This window comes from Marmota monax, unplaced genomic scaffold, assembly GCF_021218885.2.
Source record: "Marmota monax isolate L192 unplaced genomic scaffold, Marmota_monax_Labrador192_F-V1.1 WCK01_AAM20220418_F8-fsc00262, whole genome shotgun sequence".
In the NCBI taxonomy this organism is placed as follows: domain Eukaryota; kingdom Metazoa; phylum Chordata; class Mammalia; order Rodentia; family Sciuridae; genus Marmota; species Marmota monax.
Genome location: NW_026694427.1, coordinates 1,044,825 through 1,065,654, shown reverse-complemented (window position 1 = coordinate 1,065,654; position 20,830 = coordinate 1,044,825). Strand labels below are relative to the sequence as shown.

General features: G+C 35.4%; 1 protein-coding gene across 1 annotated transcript in view; it reads right to left on the bottom strand.

The window, feature by feature from the left end:
• Positions 1-20,830, bottom strand: part of LOC124109648 (zinc finger protein 420-like) — a 91,549-nt gene that overhangs the window by 53,527 nt on the left and 17,192 nt on the right. The window contains exon 3 of the mRNA XM_058570746.1: positions 10,810-10,879. Within this exon, the coding sequence (XP_058426729.1) occupies positions 10,810-10,812 (3 nt within the window). The 5' untranslated portion in view covers positions 10,813-10,879. The remainder of the gene's footprint in view (positions 1-10,809; positions 10,880-20,830) is intronic.

Below are 20,830 nucleotides of genomic sequence, written 5' to 3'. Positions count from 1 at the left end.
CTGTACATACAACTCATGTTGTTATCATTACCTTGTACATACAACTCATGTACAGTGAATTTACCCCTGCATTTATGAGCTTATCATTTATCTTTTTCTCTGTTTAACTATATGTGTATATTTTTATCCCACATTTCCAGGGTTCTAGCATTAAAATTTCTTTGATACCACCTCCATGAAATGCATTTTTGTCATTTCAGTTCAGTACATCTAAAATGTTCTATTCCATGTAGTTGGGAAAGATGGGGCTATTGCAAGGTCTTTCTTATTTTACTAATTATCCACTAGAGGTAAAGACCAACCTTGGTGCCTCCAGAGGATTTAATTCTCATTCACCTTTCTTATACATAGTGTTTTATTTTTTATGCAAGCAGCACTAACTGTATTTAAAAGGTGAGTAAAAGATTCTGATATGGAAATGGTGCTTTAGAGGTCCCCAAATCCCTAGGGTGGTGGTTCTGACACCACCTTACCACTGAAGCATCTTGACTGCGTTCCACGTTGGACACTGGTACTATGCTTCCACTGAAAGTGATTCATTAGTTATGAATATTGTTCTTTTTCTGCTCTCAACACTCTTGGAAATGTGGGGATTCGTGATAGGTTTGGAATCATAATTTTCAACACACGTATCAGACCCATTTGATAACAAGAGACACACACATATCTAAGAAGAAGAAAGAAGAGAAAGAAGACCATTTATCAATCCTAAAGAAGTAACAGAATAAACTCTGGGAATAAAATAGTAGTCATCTTATAAACTTGTTTCAAAAAATATTTTAGATGGTAATATATTAGTGCATTAGAAAAGAGTGATGTAAATGCAATTTCAATTATTAGAGTTGTGACTGATTTTTTAAAGAGAGTATCAAAAGCTGCATGCAGTGGTGCATGCCTGTAATTCTGGAGTCTTCTGAGGCTGTGGGTGAAAGATCACTAGTTCAAAGCCAGCCATCCTCAGCAACTTAGTGAGGCTCTAAGAAACTCCACAAAACCCTTTTTCTATATAAAATATTTTATAAAGGGCTGAGGATGTTTCTTAGCAGAAAAGCATTCCTGGGTTCAATCTGTAATATGAAAGAGAGAGAGAGAGGTGGGGGGTTAATCAGTGAAACTTTCAGGGTCAAGGATTTACACAATTTAAAAACAATAGTGGGTTTGTTGATGAAAACTCATCTACATTTATTAAATGCTGCATTCAGAAATTAGTATGTTCTCAAACATATACAAGTGAGACAGGAGTCCTATTTTAAGGTGTAAATAGGAACAAAGAGGAGATTTGACACAGCTTTTAATTGACCCAGATGCCCACTTTAGTTTGTGATTGGAATTATGCTCAGGAGATAGATCCTTAAGCTGTTTAAAATAATGTGTTTTTATCAAGTATTTATAAAACAAGATTAAGATCTAATATAAATCAGGCTTGGCAAGGGGGAAATTGTTCAAATAATAAGTATATACATAAACACATAAACCAATATTAGAGAAGTTAACATTTAGGATATTTATGCCATTATATAATCACTAGGAATGTAAAAACAATGACAAGAAAAAGTGAGTAAATGAAGAAACAAATAAATAATTGAATGAATGAATGAATGAATAACTATAAAGTACAAATACGTAATGTGACTGGAATTGTAAAAGAGAGCTTGTAGCCTTGAAAAAGTGTAAAGGTACTCGATATGGTGTTCTACTGCTTACTGAGGTATACCTTATGAACTGTCAACTCCACTTCTAGATGGGAAGAGTTAAAAACAGAACCCACTCACCTGACTCTTTCACTTGGGAATAGTGCAACAGTTACCTTTTTCTTTCTCCCCAAATTTTATTTCTGCTTCCAAGAACACTACCCCTGTAACATCATACTGCCATTGTAGACTTGTTACATCTGAACCCTTCTGATGCTCAAGATTTTTTTTGTCATTGATCTTTTTCTCCCTACCCCCATATATTCCACAATTTTTAATGTATTTATTTTCAGTTGTAGTTGGACACAATATCTTTACTTTATTTATTTATTTTTATGTGGTGCTGATGATCAAACACAGGGCCTCTTATGTGCTAGGTCAAAAATCTAGAGCTGAACCAAAACCCCAGCCCCTCCACCAATATTTAAAAAAAAAAAATAATGTCACCTACATACTTAGCATCCACCAGTCTTACATTCTACTCCATCCATTTCCTGCTTTGTGCATGAATAATTTTGAGATTTTTTCCATTCAGACATCAATAGTCCAGAGTGCTCAGAATTGGGGGTAAATTTTACAGAATATTAGAGGTCAATTACACAACATTAAAACTTTATATAGTGGGATGCACCTAAAGCTGAGGATAAAAAGAAAATCTACAGACTTCACGAGTTAAAATAAAAGGTCTAAAATTCATGAAATGAATAATTTTGAAAGGAAAATTTCATAAAAAGGAGAGTAAAGGGCAGAACATACTAAGCAAAAGCAAAATTTTCACACCACAAAAGATGTACATCTGCATAGAGTGTCATGTGTGGGTGCTTCCAAAAGACAATTTAAATTGAAAGAGATATGATTAATTTGAGATGTAGCAATAAAATATTAATTTTATATAATAGTAATATATATGTACCTGTACCAAATATACCTCATTTAATAATAGGTATACATTGCAAGAAATGAACTATAAACTTTTTTAACATTTTTTTAAATTTATCTTATTTATTTTTTATGTGTCATAGTGAATATTGACATCTAGAATTTTGTATTGCCAAATGTTCAAGCTTCATTTTATATTTACTTGAAGTACATCACTGAACAACAGATGGATTTTACCACACATTGTTGTACAATATGAACTTATAGAAATAATTAGATACCTTATAATAATATGAATAAATAGATGTGTGTAAGTAACACAGAACCTTTATTAAGAAAATGAAACAAAACAAAACAACAAGAAACTTGAAATTTAGAGAAAGTTTGCAGTGCTTTGCAGAAATAGGAATATGACATTCTTTCCAAAAAAATCATTGGGACAAGGAATTATTTTTGGAGAAAACTATATTATATGCTTTCTTAATACCAGAAGAAACTCATTTTTAGAAGTATTATATACTTCAATATAAAAATAAAATATAGCTGTGGATGGTATTACACAAATAATCTCAATGACTTGGGAGGTAGAGGCTGAAGAACCAAAAGTTCGAAGAAAGCCTCGTCAACACAGGAAGGCCATGACCACCATGAGGAAGTTTCTGTCTCAAAACTAAAATATTGAATGGTCTGGGTATATGGCTGTGGCTTAAGGGTATACCACCCCTAGATTCAATAACCCATATATATCTGTCAAAAATTACTATAACAAGGAATTTATGCTAGGTGTGGTGGCACATGCCTACAATCCCAAAACTCTGAAGACTGAGGCAGGAGGATTGTGAGTTCAATGCCAGCCACAACAAAAAGAGTCACTAAAAAGCTCAGAGGGACCCTGTCACTATATAATATATAAAATAATCCTGGGAATGTGATTCATTTGTCAGTTGCCCCTGCATTCAATCCCCAGCATGAATAAAAGGGATTTATATTGAAAATGTCATACTACTTGCCTCTAATGCCATCTATTTGGAAGACTAAAGCAGAAAGGTTAAAATTTCAAGGTTAGCTTGGCTACTTGCCAACAACCTGTCTCTATTTAAGATTTTTTAAAAATGCCTGGGGATGTTGATGAGTGTAATGGCAACTTTGGTTTAAATATCAAGAACCACAAACAGAGCAGTTATTTATTTTTAGAAAGTTACATAAATATGTTAAAAAAATTATAAATTGGGCAACATTAAGAAATAAACTTTTTTTCGTTAAGTGGTACAAAGATGGGCTGGAGTTCTGGATCAGTGGCAGATCACTCACCTGGCACATGTGAGTCCCTTGATTCCATGCTCAGCACCACATAAAAATAAATAAATAACATAAGAGTATTTTGTCCACCCAAACTAAATAATAAAATAATTTTAAGAAAAGGTATAAAGAGAAGTGGGAGAACTCATGAACTCACATAAAAGTAAAGAATATTTAATAAAAAAGAAAATGACACTTATGGTAGGAGAAATGTTCAAAAATTAAAACCTCTCAACATCTTAACAAATTATAAAAATGCAAACTACCATCTGATGCCAAAAAAATTACACAGTATTGATGAGGACAAGAAACAAATTCTCTTGAATTAGAGAAAGAATATAAATTGCTATTATTTTTTGTGTAAAGTGTTTATTTAATATATATGATACTCCTCAAACAGTAGCAAAGCCTATATAAAATATTGTGTTTCTGATCCTGATAATATGTAGTTATATGATAGCATAAGGCTACAAATATATGTTTGTCCATGCTGTTGAAACCAGAAAAACAGGTGCAAAGAGGAGGTACATTCAAAATGAAATAAATACTATAGTTGGAAAAAACTGCTCTCTTGGGATCAAACACATTTTTAGTTTCATTGAAGTAGCTCCTGTTTTCTCCACAGAAATTTTTAACTGGGCTTCTCCAGAAAACTTCAACTTGGCTGATTTTTGGACTGTCACCAAAAGAGTCTCTAAAAAAGAGTTCAATGTAGATAAACTTCCAATTTCAATGTTGCCCTGTTTTAATTGGCTGGGAAAAAATCAGCACTCCAGGTACTGGACACCCACATACTAGTTTCTCACAAACATGTATCCAATAGAGTAGTTTGTAAAAAAAAAAAAAATATGTAAACAAGGCCTCTTGGCCTGGAGCTGGGGCTTCACACAGTTGTTTACATTTCTAAGATAAGAGAAGTTACCAATTGGACTCCCTAAGTGGACAGGAGGAGGAAAGAAAGGGGAGAAGAGTCTCTCCCCCTCTCAGGTGCTATCCTTAAAGGGTTAACTTGCCCAGAAGAGTGAAAAAAAAATGCTTTTATGTGAACTTCTGCAGACTGTGAGCTTCTGAGCACTCCACTTATATGCTGGGTATAAAACTTTGAAGCTACCCAAACTTGGGGTTCAGGAGTTTGATTGATTATACCAAAAGCTAGGCTCTCTGAACCTAGCTGCAGCCAAAGAAAACTGTTTCCTGTTATCTTCCATGACTTGCATCATTTGTCCCCACAACAAAATTTTATTCAGTTTAATTGACAGAACAAAATATTGCATAATTATTACATACAGGTTATATCTGTGTAACACATGATATATAGAGAGGCTTTCAAGGAAAATATGTGCAATTTATCACAAAACAAAAATTTACAGAGGACATAAAATGATCCATTATATACACCACGTGTGTATATAAAACTCATAATTAAAAAGAAAACCCTTTATCTCAGGTTAATGTATAATATTTTCCCATTAAAATTTTAGTATGCATGAATTGTTTTTCTGAAATTTATGTAGAAAAAAATATGTAAAAAAGCCAAAAACCTTCTATTTTTAAGACCAAATAAAGTTGCTATTGTTTTCTGACATTAATGTGTACTATGAAGCTGTATGGCAATAATACAAACAAATGAATCATAAATTAACCAAATCTGAATCCACAAATATGTCATCTTTTGGCATTGTTAAGAGCAATAGGAAGGCCTAAATAAAAACTATCAATATGAAAAATAATATTAGACATGAATGGTAAAATTATCCAATATGAAGTTGGAATTTGGGACTAGTAGCACAATTTACAAGTAGAGTGTGTGTGTGCAGAATGTGCAAGATACTTGGTTCCAAACTTAGAAACACAATAAAAATCATATGTTAATGGGGTAAGATGTTGAAAATAAGGCAGAATATTAAAATTATAGAGTTTTCCTTCATCAAAAAATATAATTAATAAAAAGCTACTCATGTTCTGAGTGTCTCTTTCACAAAGTTATAAATGGATAGAGAGACTGAAATACATTCAGCAATTTAGAAAATATTTACCTTCAATCAGAATGAAAATCTGGGGTACACTGAATATTAGCCCAGTCTTGAACAAATTACCACATTTGAGAACAAATCCGCAATATCACCCACAGTAAACAGAAGTGTGGAAATAGTGATACAGAAGTGTCTAAGCCACAGAATGTATGGTGATTTCCAGGGGCAATGAAAGCCTCTGCAGTGTTTTATCAGCTGGGATCAAGGCCAAATATCAAAGTTGTTGTTTATCTCAAGAAAACATTTGCCAACATATTTTCCCAATTGCTGTTGCTGTCAGAGGATATTCTCCCTAGATTTTATTGTGTATGTAATAGGAGGAAATACAATGAACCACTGGTACCCTGAGTAAGATTCTAGCAGTTCATGAGCCCAGCCCCAACCCTGCTAACTCCAGTAATAAAGCCAGAACTACCAATTACTCCTAAGAGGAGTTTGCTTGTATACTAAATTTCTCAACTTAAACATCTGTTGTTCAAGTTACTATGTCCTGAACTTCTAAGATCTGGAAGCAAAAGAGACTGAGAATGTGCAAATCTACATAGATTGAAAATCAATAAATGACATTGTATTTCTCTCACCTTTATGGACTATGATAACCAATAGTAGAAGTCAAAAACCACAAATCTCTGTTTATCCAAATAAATCTTTACAGAACACTCCTACACTGGCTACTTCACATAAACTTGCCTCAGAAATTTAATGTATGAATTCAATCAATTTTCTGTGCCCTCTGTAAGGCTCTTAAAATGTCTTTAGGTAAAATCTGAGAGCCAGGGGAGGTGGCAGAGGCCTGTAATCCCAGTGGTTTATAATTGTGTTTTGAAAGACACTCTCAGCATCTTAGCAAGTCTCTAAGTAACTTAGACATTGTCTCAAAATAAAACATAAAAAGGACTGGGGATGTGGCTCTGTGTTTAGCACTCCTGGGTTTATCTCCCAGTGCCAAACCAACTAAGATGAACAATTTCTGAAAGATTACAATTATGCCAGTGTATATATACTTGTAAAAATATTAGCGAAAATTTAAAAAATTAATAAATATATTTTTTTGAAAAAGTGTTAAGGTTCTTCAAAAGCTCAAGATAAAAATGACATATAATCCACTAATCATAATTTTGGGTAGCAAAGCAAGGCTGCACATGCCTATGCTCCAGTGGCTCAGGAGAATAAAAAGGGAGAATGTCAAGTTCAAGACCAGTCTCAGCAATTTGGCAAGGTTGTAACCAAATGAGTGAGATGCTGTCTCACAAAAGGGGTACAGGTTGGTGTATAGCACAGTGACAAAGTGCCCATGGGTTAATCTAGAGTGACTCAATAAATAATAATAATAATAATAATAATAATAATAATAATAATAATAAAATCTGGCTAAAAAATGAACATATAATCCAGTAATAATATTTCTGGGTATACATCTAAATGAATGGTAAAACTTTTCTCAAAGAAATAACTGCAATTCCAATTTCATTGTAGCTTTATTCACATTATCTAATAAAAAAAAAAAAATGAAATGCCAGCCAGGCATGGTGGGAAATGCCTCTAATCCCAGGGGCTTTGGAGTTTCAGGCAGAGGATGGAGAGTTCAAAGCAGCCTCAGCAATATTAAGACACTAAGCAACTCTTTCCAAAGAAAATGTAAAATAGGGCTGGGGATGAGGTTAAGTAGTGGAGTGTCTCTGAGTTTAATTCCTATTATGCACCCCCCAAAAAACATCCTTTTAGATGAAAGGAACATCAAAAGATTCCTTCCAGCTTCACAGCATCCAACTACTCCCCTTAGATGCTACACACTTATAGTTCAAACTGATCTCTAGAAAACAAGACTCAGATAATGATATTTCCTACATAAGCTAAGAGACATTGATATCTGTGGACACCTTATGTCAGACTGTTCTAAAACTAAGGACTGGGCAAATATGGGAGGTTGGAATGAGAACACAACACAAAGTTAAGTTCTTCAAAGGGGAATCTTAACTCACACACTGTGATATCTGAAACCACAGTTGGAGATAAAATTAGATTCTTTGCTTCACTGATTTCTGGGTTATTAATTCAATCCAAACAGATATTGAAAAAGTATTAAGGCTACTGGTTAATGTCTATGTAAAACAGGTTATTAAAATGGTATCAAGTTAGGGCTGGGGTTTCGGCTTGGTAACAGAGTGCTTGCCTAGCATGTTGAGGCACTGGGTTCGATCCTCAGATCCACATATCACAATAAGTAAAATAAAAGTCCATTGATAACTAATTTTTTTTTTAATGTACCAGGTTTCTCACATGGCTTTTGATGTTCAGATTCACTATGTACTCTAGCCCATGTGATTAAACTTCCTTATAGTTTAAATTAAGTCCAGTCCCATCTTTATTTTCCTCCATATTAGGACAAAGATGTTTGCTGGAAATGTTTGGAATGCTTCTACAGGTCATTTTAATAAAGTGGTCTTACATATATGGAAAGAAAAACCTCAATTAAGGTCCCATTACATTTTTAAAAAGTCTTTAATTGGGACTGTGAGGATGGCCTTAGCCCTGAGCTTAAACAACTCCATTTTAAAAACTCCAGTTTGAAACATGCAGTCACAGCAGGCACACCCACAGAGTCCTCCAGTATGGCCTAAAAAAAAAAAAAAAAAAGTTACTTCCCCTTAACCTGATAAACAGAGTAAACATCTGGCAGGCTATACTTGCCTGATAAGAGAGAAAGACAAGAAAATCAGAGTGGAGACCACAAGACCAGAAGTTTCTGAACCCAGGGTAAAGGATGTCATGGAGAAATCCCATGATAGATAATAAGAATTGAAAGAGAGGTTAAAAGACCCCAAATTTAGTATAAATAATATAGCTATTGAGCAGGGAATTAGCCAGCAGAAACTAGGATGCACTCAAGCTGAAGAGCCTGATGAGGACCCGACACCCCATCACTTGTCATGGTTCTTTTGATCCTCTGCATGATTTTCTCATCTCTCAAACTCTACCATTTCATCTGAACTTTGGTGAAAGTAACAACTTCTCCATAGGTTCGCTCCTCAACATGTTGTCCACTCCAAGCCAGGATAAGCCTGCCTTGGTTCTGGACCTGGTCACCATGGTCTGAGTGAGTGTGCATCTGCTGGACTAAAAGCCTAAGGCTTAAGAATTTTGTTCTGACATTTAAACTTAGTACACAGAGGGAATGTCTATCACTAGCCTGTCATGATTAAGTGACTTTTGCAGTGTTTAGAATTAATCTATAATTCTTAGCAGTGAATTAATCAACCTTTTTTTTGCTGTGAATGGATTATGTCTATTGCAGTGCCTAGCATTCAGGATTGTTATTTTCTTGAGTAAGAACCTATCGAGTATAAATGCATTCAGCAATTTGAGTGAATAAAGCATTGAAAGGGGCAGAAGCATTTGGACATTTTTTATTTCTCTCCTTGACTGCATATGTTGCAATTTTGCCCCTGGCGACTGGGACACATTGACCATATTATGTTATTAAGAAAAAAGTCATTATTCTTAATGTCATCTAATTTTTCCCTACTTTTTTCTTATGTGAAAGTCTCACAAGGATAAAGCAAGTCTTTTAAAATTGCCATCCAGTTCTTGGAGAAAAAAAAATACAAATAAAGCATCCCTTTAAAACAAAACATGGGAAAAAATAATTATGTTGAAACTGAAGTTTTGAGATGAAACTAAATTTCCCATTTAACCAATATTCTCTGGGATCTTGTCCCACAAGTTTTGAAGAATAAAATCTATGGACACTCAGGGAAGGTTTTAGTAAAAAGAATAGGATTTATTTTAGCAAGAAGAAATACAACTCCCAAAATGTGGGAGAGGGCATGATAGCAGAATAACCCATTTTATTTTTGTGTCAGGTTCAAAGTTTAAATATGGTTTTTGGCAGACCACTGGTTAAAATCTATTTAAAATGAGTATTGAAAAAGGCATTCTTATTACCAACTAGCCTCAAGTTTGTCCTTTCTGTATCCCATCCTCCTTCCAGTGACTTCCAACTGGGTTCACCCCAAGGACAAAGAATTTGGTTGAAGGTATTCCCACAAGTGAGTCTCAAGTGTTCTTTTAATTTGAATAGGCCTTAATGGTGCTCATTAACATATCTATCCATTAACCTTCAGGTGTGGTTAAACAAGATGTCCATTATTCAGCTGCCTTGTCATTATGCTATCTATTTTATTTTATTTTTTCTCAATCAAGTTGAGCAAGAAACCATGCCTTTGAGAATGTGAAGAGAGCTGGAAATTTGGGATTTAATCTCAGATCTACAAATAGCTAAACTATCAGATAGCCATTATGGATTTGAGATACTTCTTAGTCTACATTTAGAAAGCTCAGGAGGCATGAGGATGTTGAGTTCAAAACCAGCTTGAGCAAGTTAGTAAGGTTCTAAGAAACTCGGTGAGACCTTGTCTCTACATAAATATATAGAAAAAGGTTGAGAATTATTCCCCCCGGGAATAATTCCTGGTCTAAAATAAACAAACATATATACAACAATAAAAAACACTTAGGGGGAACAAGAACAGGGTCCCTAAAAAAGCCACAGCTTCTCTCACACAGGAACACTACTAATGAAGTTGAGGTCCTCTTCTGATGATTATCCCAGTCTTCACCACATATTCTGGGGACATGCTGAGCTAATGGCACACAGATGCCCACATAGGAATTCAGGAAGGCCCTGAATATACCATACAATTATGGAACAAAAGACTTGAGGTCTCAAATACTGATCTAAGCTCCACTATACTAGTCAGAGAAAACTAAAGGCTAAGCTGCCAAGGAGAGACCTTCTACCCACCAGACTCTGGAGACAATTATGAGGAGTTTCCAGCCACCATAGCCAATCCCACTGGCTTCAAACAGCCTCCCTACCCAGTCTCAAAATAAGAACACACACTTACCATTTTCTGGATTTCAGGATGCTTAGTGTTCCCCTTATATTTTTTTTCAGCTCCAGTATAGCACAGAAACCTGGAAGCATAGAAATGGATTCAATGAATGGCAGACTCCAAAAAAGAAAGGAATAGAAGACTTTGGAAGTCTGCCCCCTCTTCACTGGCTGTGTCTTGATTGGACAGTTCTCACCCAAGAGACAGATTGGAAAGGGCTTCAAGAACTTCCTCCAAAATTGAGGCCTGTAGTGACACCACTGGTAACTGGTGACAAGTCTTCCTTTTCCACATGTTGAAATTTGAACATTAGAGAAGCATGTTGAGGCAAGCGTACAAAGCAGGGTTTATTTGGAAAAGAGTAACATAGACCATAGCTGGTATCAGGGTATCTCAAGAAGCAAGGTGTTCTGCCTGTAAGGGTAAAAGAAATTGAAGTTAAAGCGTAAAAGTTAAAGGGTAAAAGACCGGGTGTTGTAAAGTTTCTAAGCTGCAAGGTCTGAGTTAAAATGTAAAGGATTAGGTATTGTTAGGTTTCTATGTTACCTGCAAAACCTGAAATCCCTGTAGCTGTTAGGACAATACTGGAATTGCCCAGTAAACATTTCCCCTGGCTGTTTGGTTATTTAATAACTGAAGGGCTCTGTGTAACTGGTCACAGAGTCCTTTAGGCCCTAAAACCAATCAGTTTGAATGTGTACCCCATTTAGAAATGACCTATCACTCCAGCCTGACCTGTTCCCGCCAATGAATGAACTAATCATGTTTAGAAGTTGTTGTTCAATTTTCCCGCGCCTCATGATGATTTGTTCTGATGTATACAAAGCCCTCCGCCCTCCCCAAAAAGTGTACTTAAGCAGTGCTCAGCCCCTGCTCGGGGCTCTGGGCTGCTTTCCCTTCTTGAGTGGGCACAGAGCCCCAGCATGCTGGTTCAATAAATCACCTTCTGCCAATTGCATGAGTGGTCACTTGGTGGTCTCTTTCTCCAATGCTTTGCCTGACCCTTACACTGCCCTTTTTATATGTCCTAGGCTTCCTTTGTTCTCCTGCCTTTCCCCCCTTATCTTTCTCCTTCCTGAGGACATGTCTAGGCCCAAAAATGCTTGGTGGGATGGCCTAAAGTTGGGAAATAGGTGGGTTTAAGGGGGAAGGGCAGGATGGAGTACAAGGACACATTAACATTCTTATAGCTCTCTGTAGGGAGGGGAAATTCCTGGGACAGGTTACCTTGGTAGCAGGTTGGAGCAGGCACAGGTTCCTGATAATATCCATCAGGGGACAGTCTCCAATTTCCCAGATTCACTCAAAATTGGCTTCCTAGATTTAATCTGACTTGATTTACCTCTCTACACTGACAGGCTGTCTAAATCAGTAGGCCTACTGTTTGAGTGATAGTAAACTTCATCCAGATCAGAATCAAATAAGGACACAAAGACAGGTTTTTGTCTGCTCTGATTTGTTGATCAAACACTGGGGATCTACCACTTGCAGGGGTGCATGCCTGTAATCCAAGCAACTGGAGAGGCTGAGGCAGGAGGACAGTGAGTTCAAAGCCAACTTCAGCAATGGCAAGGCACTAAGAATTTCAATGAGAGATGTGTTTAAATAAAATAGAAATAGGGCTGTGAATGTGGTCTCAGTGGTCATGTGCCCCTGAGTTCAATTGTCAGTAGAAAAAAAAAATACTGAAGATCAGATCCATGGGTATGATTCATTAAAAAGTACCAGTGTTGGGAAAAGTATAAATGGCAGCCATACCCCAGAGAAAAAACCCCAACATGGCGCCTAAGCACCTCTTCTTCCTACCTTCTTCTTTTCTGCAGTGGCGCGAAAAGTTGCCGCCCCTGTGAACTCTCCCGCAGGCACCAATTTCAAATCTCGCTGGCAGGGAACCTTAGCCCCAATGGGAACTAATTCCTGGGCTCCGGAGCTGATATCTGAAAGAACTTGCCAATAAACGGGTTGCCTGCCATTTATCTAAGCCCTACCATCTACCCCTTAGTTCTATATAAGCACACTGCTTTTTGCAATAAAATTGGAATTCTCCCGGCAAAGTGTCTTTGTGTGGGGAATTCTTTCACCCAGGAGCACAGATGAAAGGATTGATGGATTAATAGAAACATAGATAGAGTCCTGGGGAAGGGTCTCAAATACTCCTCTAATGTATTTTCAAGTAACTGATATTACAATATTACAGGCATGCTCCACAGCCTTGGAATCTTTGTATATATTTTATTTTTTGTTTTTTTTTTTTATTTTTTTTCGCTGTGAATTGCATTAAATGCCTCAGGATAAATTTATTTCATGGAAGAGTTTCCTCCCAATATTTAGATCTAGCCCAGACAGAAGTGCATTTATATAAAAGTTAAATATCACAATTACTTTAAAATTTTATTTAATATTTCTGTTCTCTGGCCTTATGAGAAAAGACCTTGAGACTTCAACTCATAAGTAATTCCCTGAGGCAGCATTGTCCCTACTCCCCTACAAAAAAATGGGGCAAAAATAAAATTTTAAAGTTTCTAGTTTAATAAAATAAACAAGAGGTGAACAGTGCCAGGTCTCTAGATCTCTCAATATTCCAGAACCTAGAGTATAAGGAATTAAAAAATAAATTATTTGCAATTTTTCCTTGAGCATAATAATAGAATTATGATGTTTGTTTTTTCTTTGGTTTGGGGTACTATGAGAATATTGGCACAAATCACAGGCATTATGTCTATATACATGTTTTTCTATAATTCAATACAGCCCATCAACAGAGTCAACTTCAAATTTAAATGAAGAAAATTTTAATTATTATTGCCAGTGTCCAGCCCTAGCAAGAAATCAGGGGTCCTTAAGTATGAATGGCATTGGGTACTGAAGGATATGTGGCCTCAGAAAAAGAAGAGTAGACAGGATGACAGGTTGCAAGTTACAAGTAGCCTTCAGAAGGATCTGATGCCCATAGAGGGGCCTTTATTTTTATACCTTTTTTTACAGGAATTTATAAATGTAGTTAAAATAGCATCAAAGCCCAAAACTTCTTTCATTTACATAATTTTCCATAGTTGTAATCTTTTCTGACATATATTAACTTCATAAGATATTGAACACATTGTTTAAAATCTGCTCCTGTAACCTTTGCCAATATGATTAAGCTTTTACATTTTCACTTCAATCACTAAGTACTAGACTATGCAACTTGACTACCTGTATCATGACCTATTATTAACTTTTAACTTTAAAGCATACCTATGATTATTGGTAAGCATTTTTGCTTCTAAACTAAAGTCCTAATAATACACACTTAAAAGAGTGAAAGCGTATTACTTAAAAGCCTACTACTCTGAACTGACTTTAAAATATATCTACATAAAATTTTACATTATTCTGTTTTTCCAAAGTAATTTTCTTTATTCACATGACATATTTAACTGCTTTTTTAAAGAGTTTCTTTGATCCTTCATCAAATTATGAATTTTTATGTCTTTATAAAATTTAATTAAAGAGCAGGCTCTGCACTTCAACTCATTTGCTATTAGTATTTACTATGTGTTTCCTATTTTCATCATGAATTCCTGTGTAGGGCAAAGAAGGCTCTGTTAGTAAAGGGAATGTATGTTGGACAGGTTGTGGCTTTAGAATGAGGGGCTTAGTGTAAATTGTTAAGCTTTTCTCAGGAACCTTGATTTGCAATCATTTCCCTGTGAATTTCTTAAGAAATAACACTATTGTTTGTATTGTCAGAGATACTAAAATACATCTCAGGACATATCTTATTTGTATCCTTAATCTCATTCTGGGAATTTTCCTGCAATCTCAGGCAACATGTACTTTTATTATTGATTGTTGTATGCCCTATTATCTATCTCATGAGTATCATAAACAAAACACTTAACATTACCCATGGTGGTGCAGCCCTGCCACAGAATCCCCCATACTGTGACCCAGTCAGACAGGAGGTGCAGGAACATCTTCACCACACTGTCTATAAGATACCAGCTATTTTCCACATAGAAACTAGCTGGTATCTTGTGATTGAATTGTGGCATCCAGTCAACAGTGAGTGGATTATTTATCTGTCATAGGATAACAAGTCATTCTAAAATGTATTCACTCACTGGACCCCTGAGTCAAATCCCAAGCCCTACTTTGTATTTTATTTTGAGAAAGATTCTCACTGAGTTGCTTAACACCTCATCTTTGCTGAAGCTAAAATTGAACTCATGCTCCTCCTGCTTCAGCCTTCCAAGATACTGGGATTACAGGAGTGCACCATTGCACTTGGCTCTGTTCACATATTTAATGGCAGTATTCCTTCTTTGCCTTGTCAACTGTTTTCTTTTTTCTATTGTACATTTCAAATGAATGCAGTATTTCTAATTTTTCTCCAAGAACTGGATGTCAGATTAAAGATTTTTGGTTTCTCTTTGTGAGCATTTCACATGAGAGAAAAGCAGAAAAGTGTAACTTGACAGTTTGAAAAATAAGAACAATTTGTCTCTGCTCTGTGTCTTCCCAGGTACAGACACCTTATCACAATATCTGATTTAAAATTCCTCCTTTAAGAATTTCTGGTGTGATGTGTCCTCATTCTAACCTCCTATATTGTCCTATTTGTGGGTTTCATAACTGCTTAACAAAAGGTATGAACAGCCACCATGTATAAATTCTTTTGGAGTGTCTAGTGAATATCATTCCCTGGGTCTTTTCCCTCTAGAGAGCAGTATAAACTATGAAGTGAAGGCACTCCAGGGACTCTCTGATAGCCCTTCAGCTGGCATGGATCTTTTAGTGATACAGGGCTGGGACACTCTGAAAAACTGAGATAGAATGAAGACCACCCCCTTCAAATGCAGACTTTTTTTTTTTTTCAGTCAAGACATAAGTTTCCAAACTTATCAATCAGAGTGGGAGGCAATGAGTTTATTAGAAGTGATATGAAGAGGAACTGGGTGACACTCTGACAGAAGAAAGTATGTTCTCTCTGAAAAGATAATAGCATGGCTCTCTTGAACTTCAGTTTTTTTGAAGATCTAAAAAAAGTTCCCAAAGAGTCTTGATGAGGTACACTTCTTGACTTTGGACTGACAGCAGGATAACATAAAACTCTCAAGTATCCTCTGCCATGACAACTTTAGGTTAATTAGGCTCATGTTCACCATTTGTAATTGAATTCTTAAGCATAAACTCTCACAGATTTTATGGTTAGTAAGAACTATCTTTATTTCTCTGAGTTCCAGAATCTGGTGTATAGCAGGGTCACAAAAGTCTTCACTTCAGGGTAACTTAAGTTGTTCTTATAAACATTATTTTGAAACTGCATTTCTTCTGTAGATAACAGTTTGTTAAGGAATGTAACATATCCTGTGCAGTTAAGCCAGAATTTTCTTGGAAAATAAAGCATGGGGTAAACATATTGGGCCTATTTATTTATATTACTACATGTTGAAAACAGAGCTAGTCTACCACTGAGCTACATCAGTGTCACCCTTGCCAGAAATAAAGTTGCATGGAGATGCAAATCTCTCAATCAGGCAAAGGCAGTATCTAATTGAAATCACATTCTGGAGATAAATATCATAGAAGAGGGTTTTTTTCAAATGTGCTATGCCACCTTTTCATTAGTTGTGGTTTATTTACTATTTTCACTAATTCCAGGAAACCCCTTTGAAATAAAAAATTTTATTTACATTCCAGTCCTCAGAACCTCATGTTCTTCTCCTGTAGATCCTCAGCACCACATAAAAATAAGTAAATAAATTAAAGGTATTGTGTTCATCTAAAAAAAACTAACACTGGAAAACTGGGCACACAGGTGCAAACCTATAATCCCAGCTGCCCGGCAGACAGAGGCAGTAGAATGATAAGTTCAAGGCAAACTTCAGCAACTGAGACCCTGCCCCAAAATAAAAAGGACTGTGGATGTAGTTCAGTGGCAGAGCATTCCTGAGTTCAATCCCTGCCACTGCAAAAAAGCAAAAGAAAGTGACAAAAAAAAGTAACACTTAGGATTTGCTCTCAGAATTTTTTCCACAGATTTCAACAAAGTAAGGTACCTCACACATTAGTTTCTGCTAGTTCCTCTTTTTTTTTTAATCTTTATTTATTTATTTTTATGTGGTACTAAGGATCAAACTTAGTGCCTCATATGTGTGAGGGAAGCACTCTACCATTGAGCTACAGCACACTTCTCTGTGCCTCAATATCGTTATGTCTCAGGGAGGAAATAATTTAAATCACAATCTTCAAAGAAGCATATTTTATGTAAAAAAAATTTTAAAATATGGTAAAAGAAATAATTAAATCACATGCAGAGAGTAAATGAGAAAAAGAAGTAATGAAGAAAGAGCAGAAAGATCAATAAATAAACAACAGAAAAAAGTAGAGAAAATAAACAAATTAAATGCTGGTTCTTGGGCTGGGGTATAACTCAGTAGTATAGTGTGTACTTACCATGTGTTAGGCCCTGGCTTGATCCCAAAGACACACACACACACACACACACACACACACACACACACAAAAGAAATAAAAAAATAAAAATAAATAAATAAAACACTGGTTCTTTGAGAAGACAGAAAAAAAGTGGAAACCTCCAGTTGGGCTAATGAGGGAAAAAAGAGAGAATATACATATTACTAATATCAGGAAAGAAAAGATGATATCACCATAGTTTGTAGAGATATGAGAAGGACATATGCCAATAAATCCATCAACCTAAATAAAAAGAACAAATTTCTAGAAAGATACCACCAAACTCACCTACAATGAAAACCTGAATTGAATAGTCACAGGTTTATATTTAAGAGAATTTGTAGCTTGAAAATCTTCCCTTAAATTTTTTTTTCAGATCCAGATAGTTTCACTGGCAAATTCCAACAAACATGTAGGGGGAAAAAAAATATACCAATTCTATAAGAAAACTGAAGAGGGCGAAATACTTCCTAACTTATTCTGAGGCCAGCATTAACCTGCTATCAAAGCCAGACAATGACATTACAAGAGGTTGTGATACCTCTCATGAACACAGGTGCAAAATCCTATACAAAATTGTGGGGAGGGTGGGGGGTTGTAAAAAGGGATAGCACCCAGGGCTTCACACATGCTAAGCTAATGCTCTAATATGGCTAGGCTAATGCCACATCCTCAGTCCTTTTTATTTTGATACAGGGTCTCACTGAGTTACCCATCCTAGCCTTGAACTTGTGACCCTCCTGCCTCAGAGTAGCTGGGGTTATAAGTGTATGCCACCACATCCAGTTCCCAAGCAAAATTTAAATGAATTAAATACAATAATATATAAAATGAGTAATACCTCATGACTAAATGAGATTCATGCTAATATTTCAAAGCTGGTTTGCCATTCAAAACACAATGCACATCATTATATTAGCAAACAAATAATAACAATCCAATACCCATTCTTAGTTCAAAAATAACAATATTAAAAACCTTAGGAATACAATAGTCTCATTCTGATAAAAGGAATCCACAAAATAACCCTATATTTAACAGCACACATAATTTAAAAAAGATTGAATGTTTTTCTTTTAATATAAGGAACAAGATAAGGAGGACCATGCCCATCATTTCCATCCAACAATATACCAGAGATTCTGCTTACTTTAATAAGGCAAAAAAAAAAAAAAAATTGACTTTCAAGTGAGAAAGGAAGAATTCAAACTATATTTTTAAATGATGAGATTATCTATATAGGAAAATCCAATGAAATATACACCCAAAAAAGCTACTGCTAGAAGGTGAGTTTGGCAAAGTTGCATGACACAAGAGCTAGATACAGAACTGAATTGCTGTTCTATGTTAGTAATGAAAAATTTTATATTGAATTTTTTAAACATACTATAATAATACCAAAAATGTCAAATATTTAAGACAAATTTGAAAGGGATATGCAAGACTTCTACTTTAAAAGATTGCTGAGAGAAATTAAAGAAAATCTAAACAAATGGGAAGAAATAACATGTTCATTTGTTCCAAGACTCAATGATGTTAAGAAGTCAATTCTCTCCAAGTTGATTCATAGATCCAATATCTCAGAATCCCAGCAGGCTGTTTTGTATAAACTAGTAAGCTGATTATAAACTTCCAATGCATATGCAAAGGACCCAGAACAGTCCAAAGTACTTTGCAAAAAAAAAAAAAAAAAAAAAAAATCATAAGACAAACACTATTACAAAGGTAAAGTAATTCAGTCAATGTGGTACTGATATAAAGATAAACAAGTAGATCATGCTACAAAATAGAGGCCAAAATAGACCCATGTACACAGAAAACTTATTTTGGCAATGGTACAAAGGCAATTCAGCAAAGAGACAATGTTCATTTTTAACAAATGGTGCTGGAACTAAATACCCATATACAATAACTGATGAATTTTTACCCCTGCCTTATACCACATACAGAAATTAACTCAAAATGGGTCATATTCCTAAGTGTGAAACCTAAAACAATAAACCTCCTCAAAGAAACAGGAGGTAACTTCTGTGACTTGGGGTTAGGCAAAGAGTTCTTAGATATGATACCAAAAGTGCATTAAAGAACAATTAGTAAATTGAATTTCATCAAAATTAAGAACATCTGTTCTTTGAAACACACTGCTAGGGGAATGTAAAACATGTCAGACTGGGACAAAATATCATAAATCTGATAAAGAATTTGTATCCAGAATATATAAAGAACTCTTAAAACTTAATAAATAAGAAAACCAAATACCCCAATAAATAATAGTATACAAGATTTGATACTTTACCAAAGAATGGCAAATAAGCACGTGAAAATATGCTCATCATCAGCAGCAGCAGGTAGGAAAATACAAATTAATATCACAATGAGGGGCTGGGGCTGTGACTCAGTGGCACAGCACTTGCCTTGCACATATGAGGCACTGGGTTCAATCTTCAGGACTGCATTAAAAATAAATAAATAAAATAAAGGTATTGTGTACATCTGCAACTAATTTTTTTTTTTAAATCACAAGAGGTAATACTATGTATCTATTAGAGGAATAAAATTTAAAAAGACTACCACAGTAAGTATTTAAGATACAGACTTGGGGCAACTGATTCTTCATTCACTGCTGGTAGGAATGTAAAAGGAAATGATAACTTGGTAAACAGTTTTGCAGTTTTAAAAATTAAAAATACCCTACCACATGGTCTACTTATATCACTTCTGGGTATTTTCCAAAGAGATAAGGGAGCATAAATCCACAAAAAGATCTGTAATACAGCTGTTCAGATATATTTAGTTCTAAGAGCCAAAAGCTGGAAACACCCAAATGGCTGTCAATGTTGAACAGATACATCCATACAATGGAATACTTTGAGCCCTCAAAAGAATAAACAACTGATATAATCAGAAACAGAGACAAATCTCAAAATAATTACACTGAGTGAAAGAGCCAAAAAAAAAAAAAAAGAGTACATGTGATATAATTTCATTTACATAAAACCCTAGAATAAGTAAACTAACCTATAGTGACAGCAGATCAGTAGGTTGGTGGTTGTCCAGAGAAAGGGACAGAGGATCATGAGGAGAGAAAAACAAAGAAATTTAGGGGGGGGGGGGTTGATGGATCTTTTCATTCTCTTCATTGTTATGATGGGTTCTTGGGTGTGAACATGTGCCAAAAATGATTAAATCATACACTTTAAACATGAAGTTTCCTGGATTGAATTATACCTCAATAAAACTGTCTTTAAAAAGGGCTACCTGAAATATATAATATCAATTTAAATTGTCCCTTTTCCATTAGCATACCGAAAATTTTTCCTGTAGCAAACTTAGTCATGTAACTGCTTCAAATACACCTTTCCCTTTGACATTTACTCTATATAAACACAACTGTAAAAGTAAATTACTGGACTATGGATGTGGCTCAAGTGGTAACGTGCTCACCTAGCATGTGCGGGGTGCTGGCTTTGTTCCTCAGCACCACATAAATGTTGTATCCAACAAAACCTAAAAAATAAATATTAAAAAAATCAATCTCTCTCTCTCTCTCTCTCTCTCTCTCTCTCTCCCT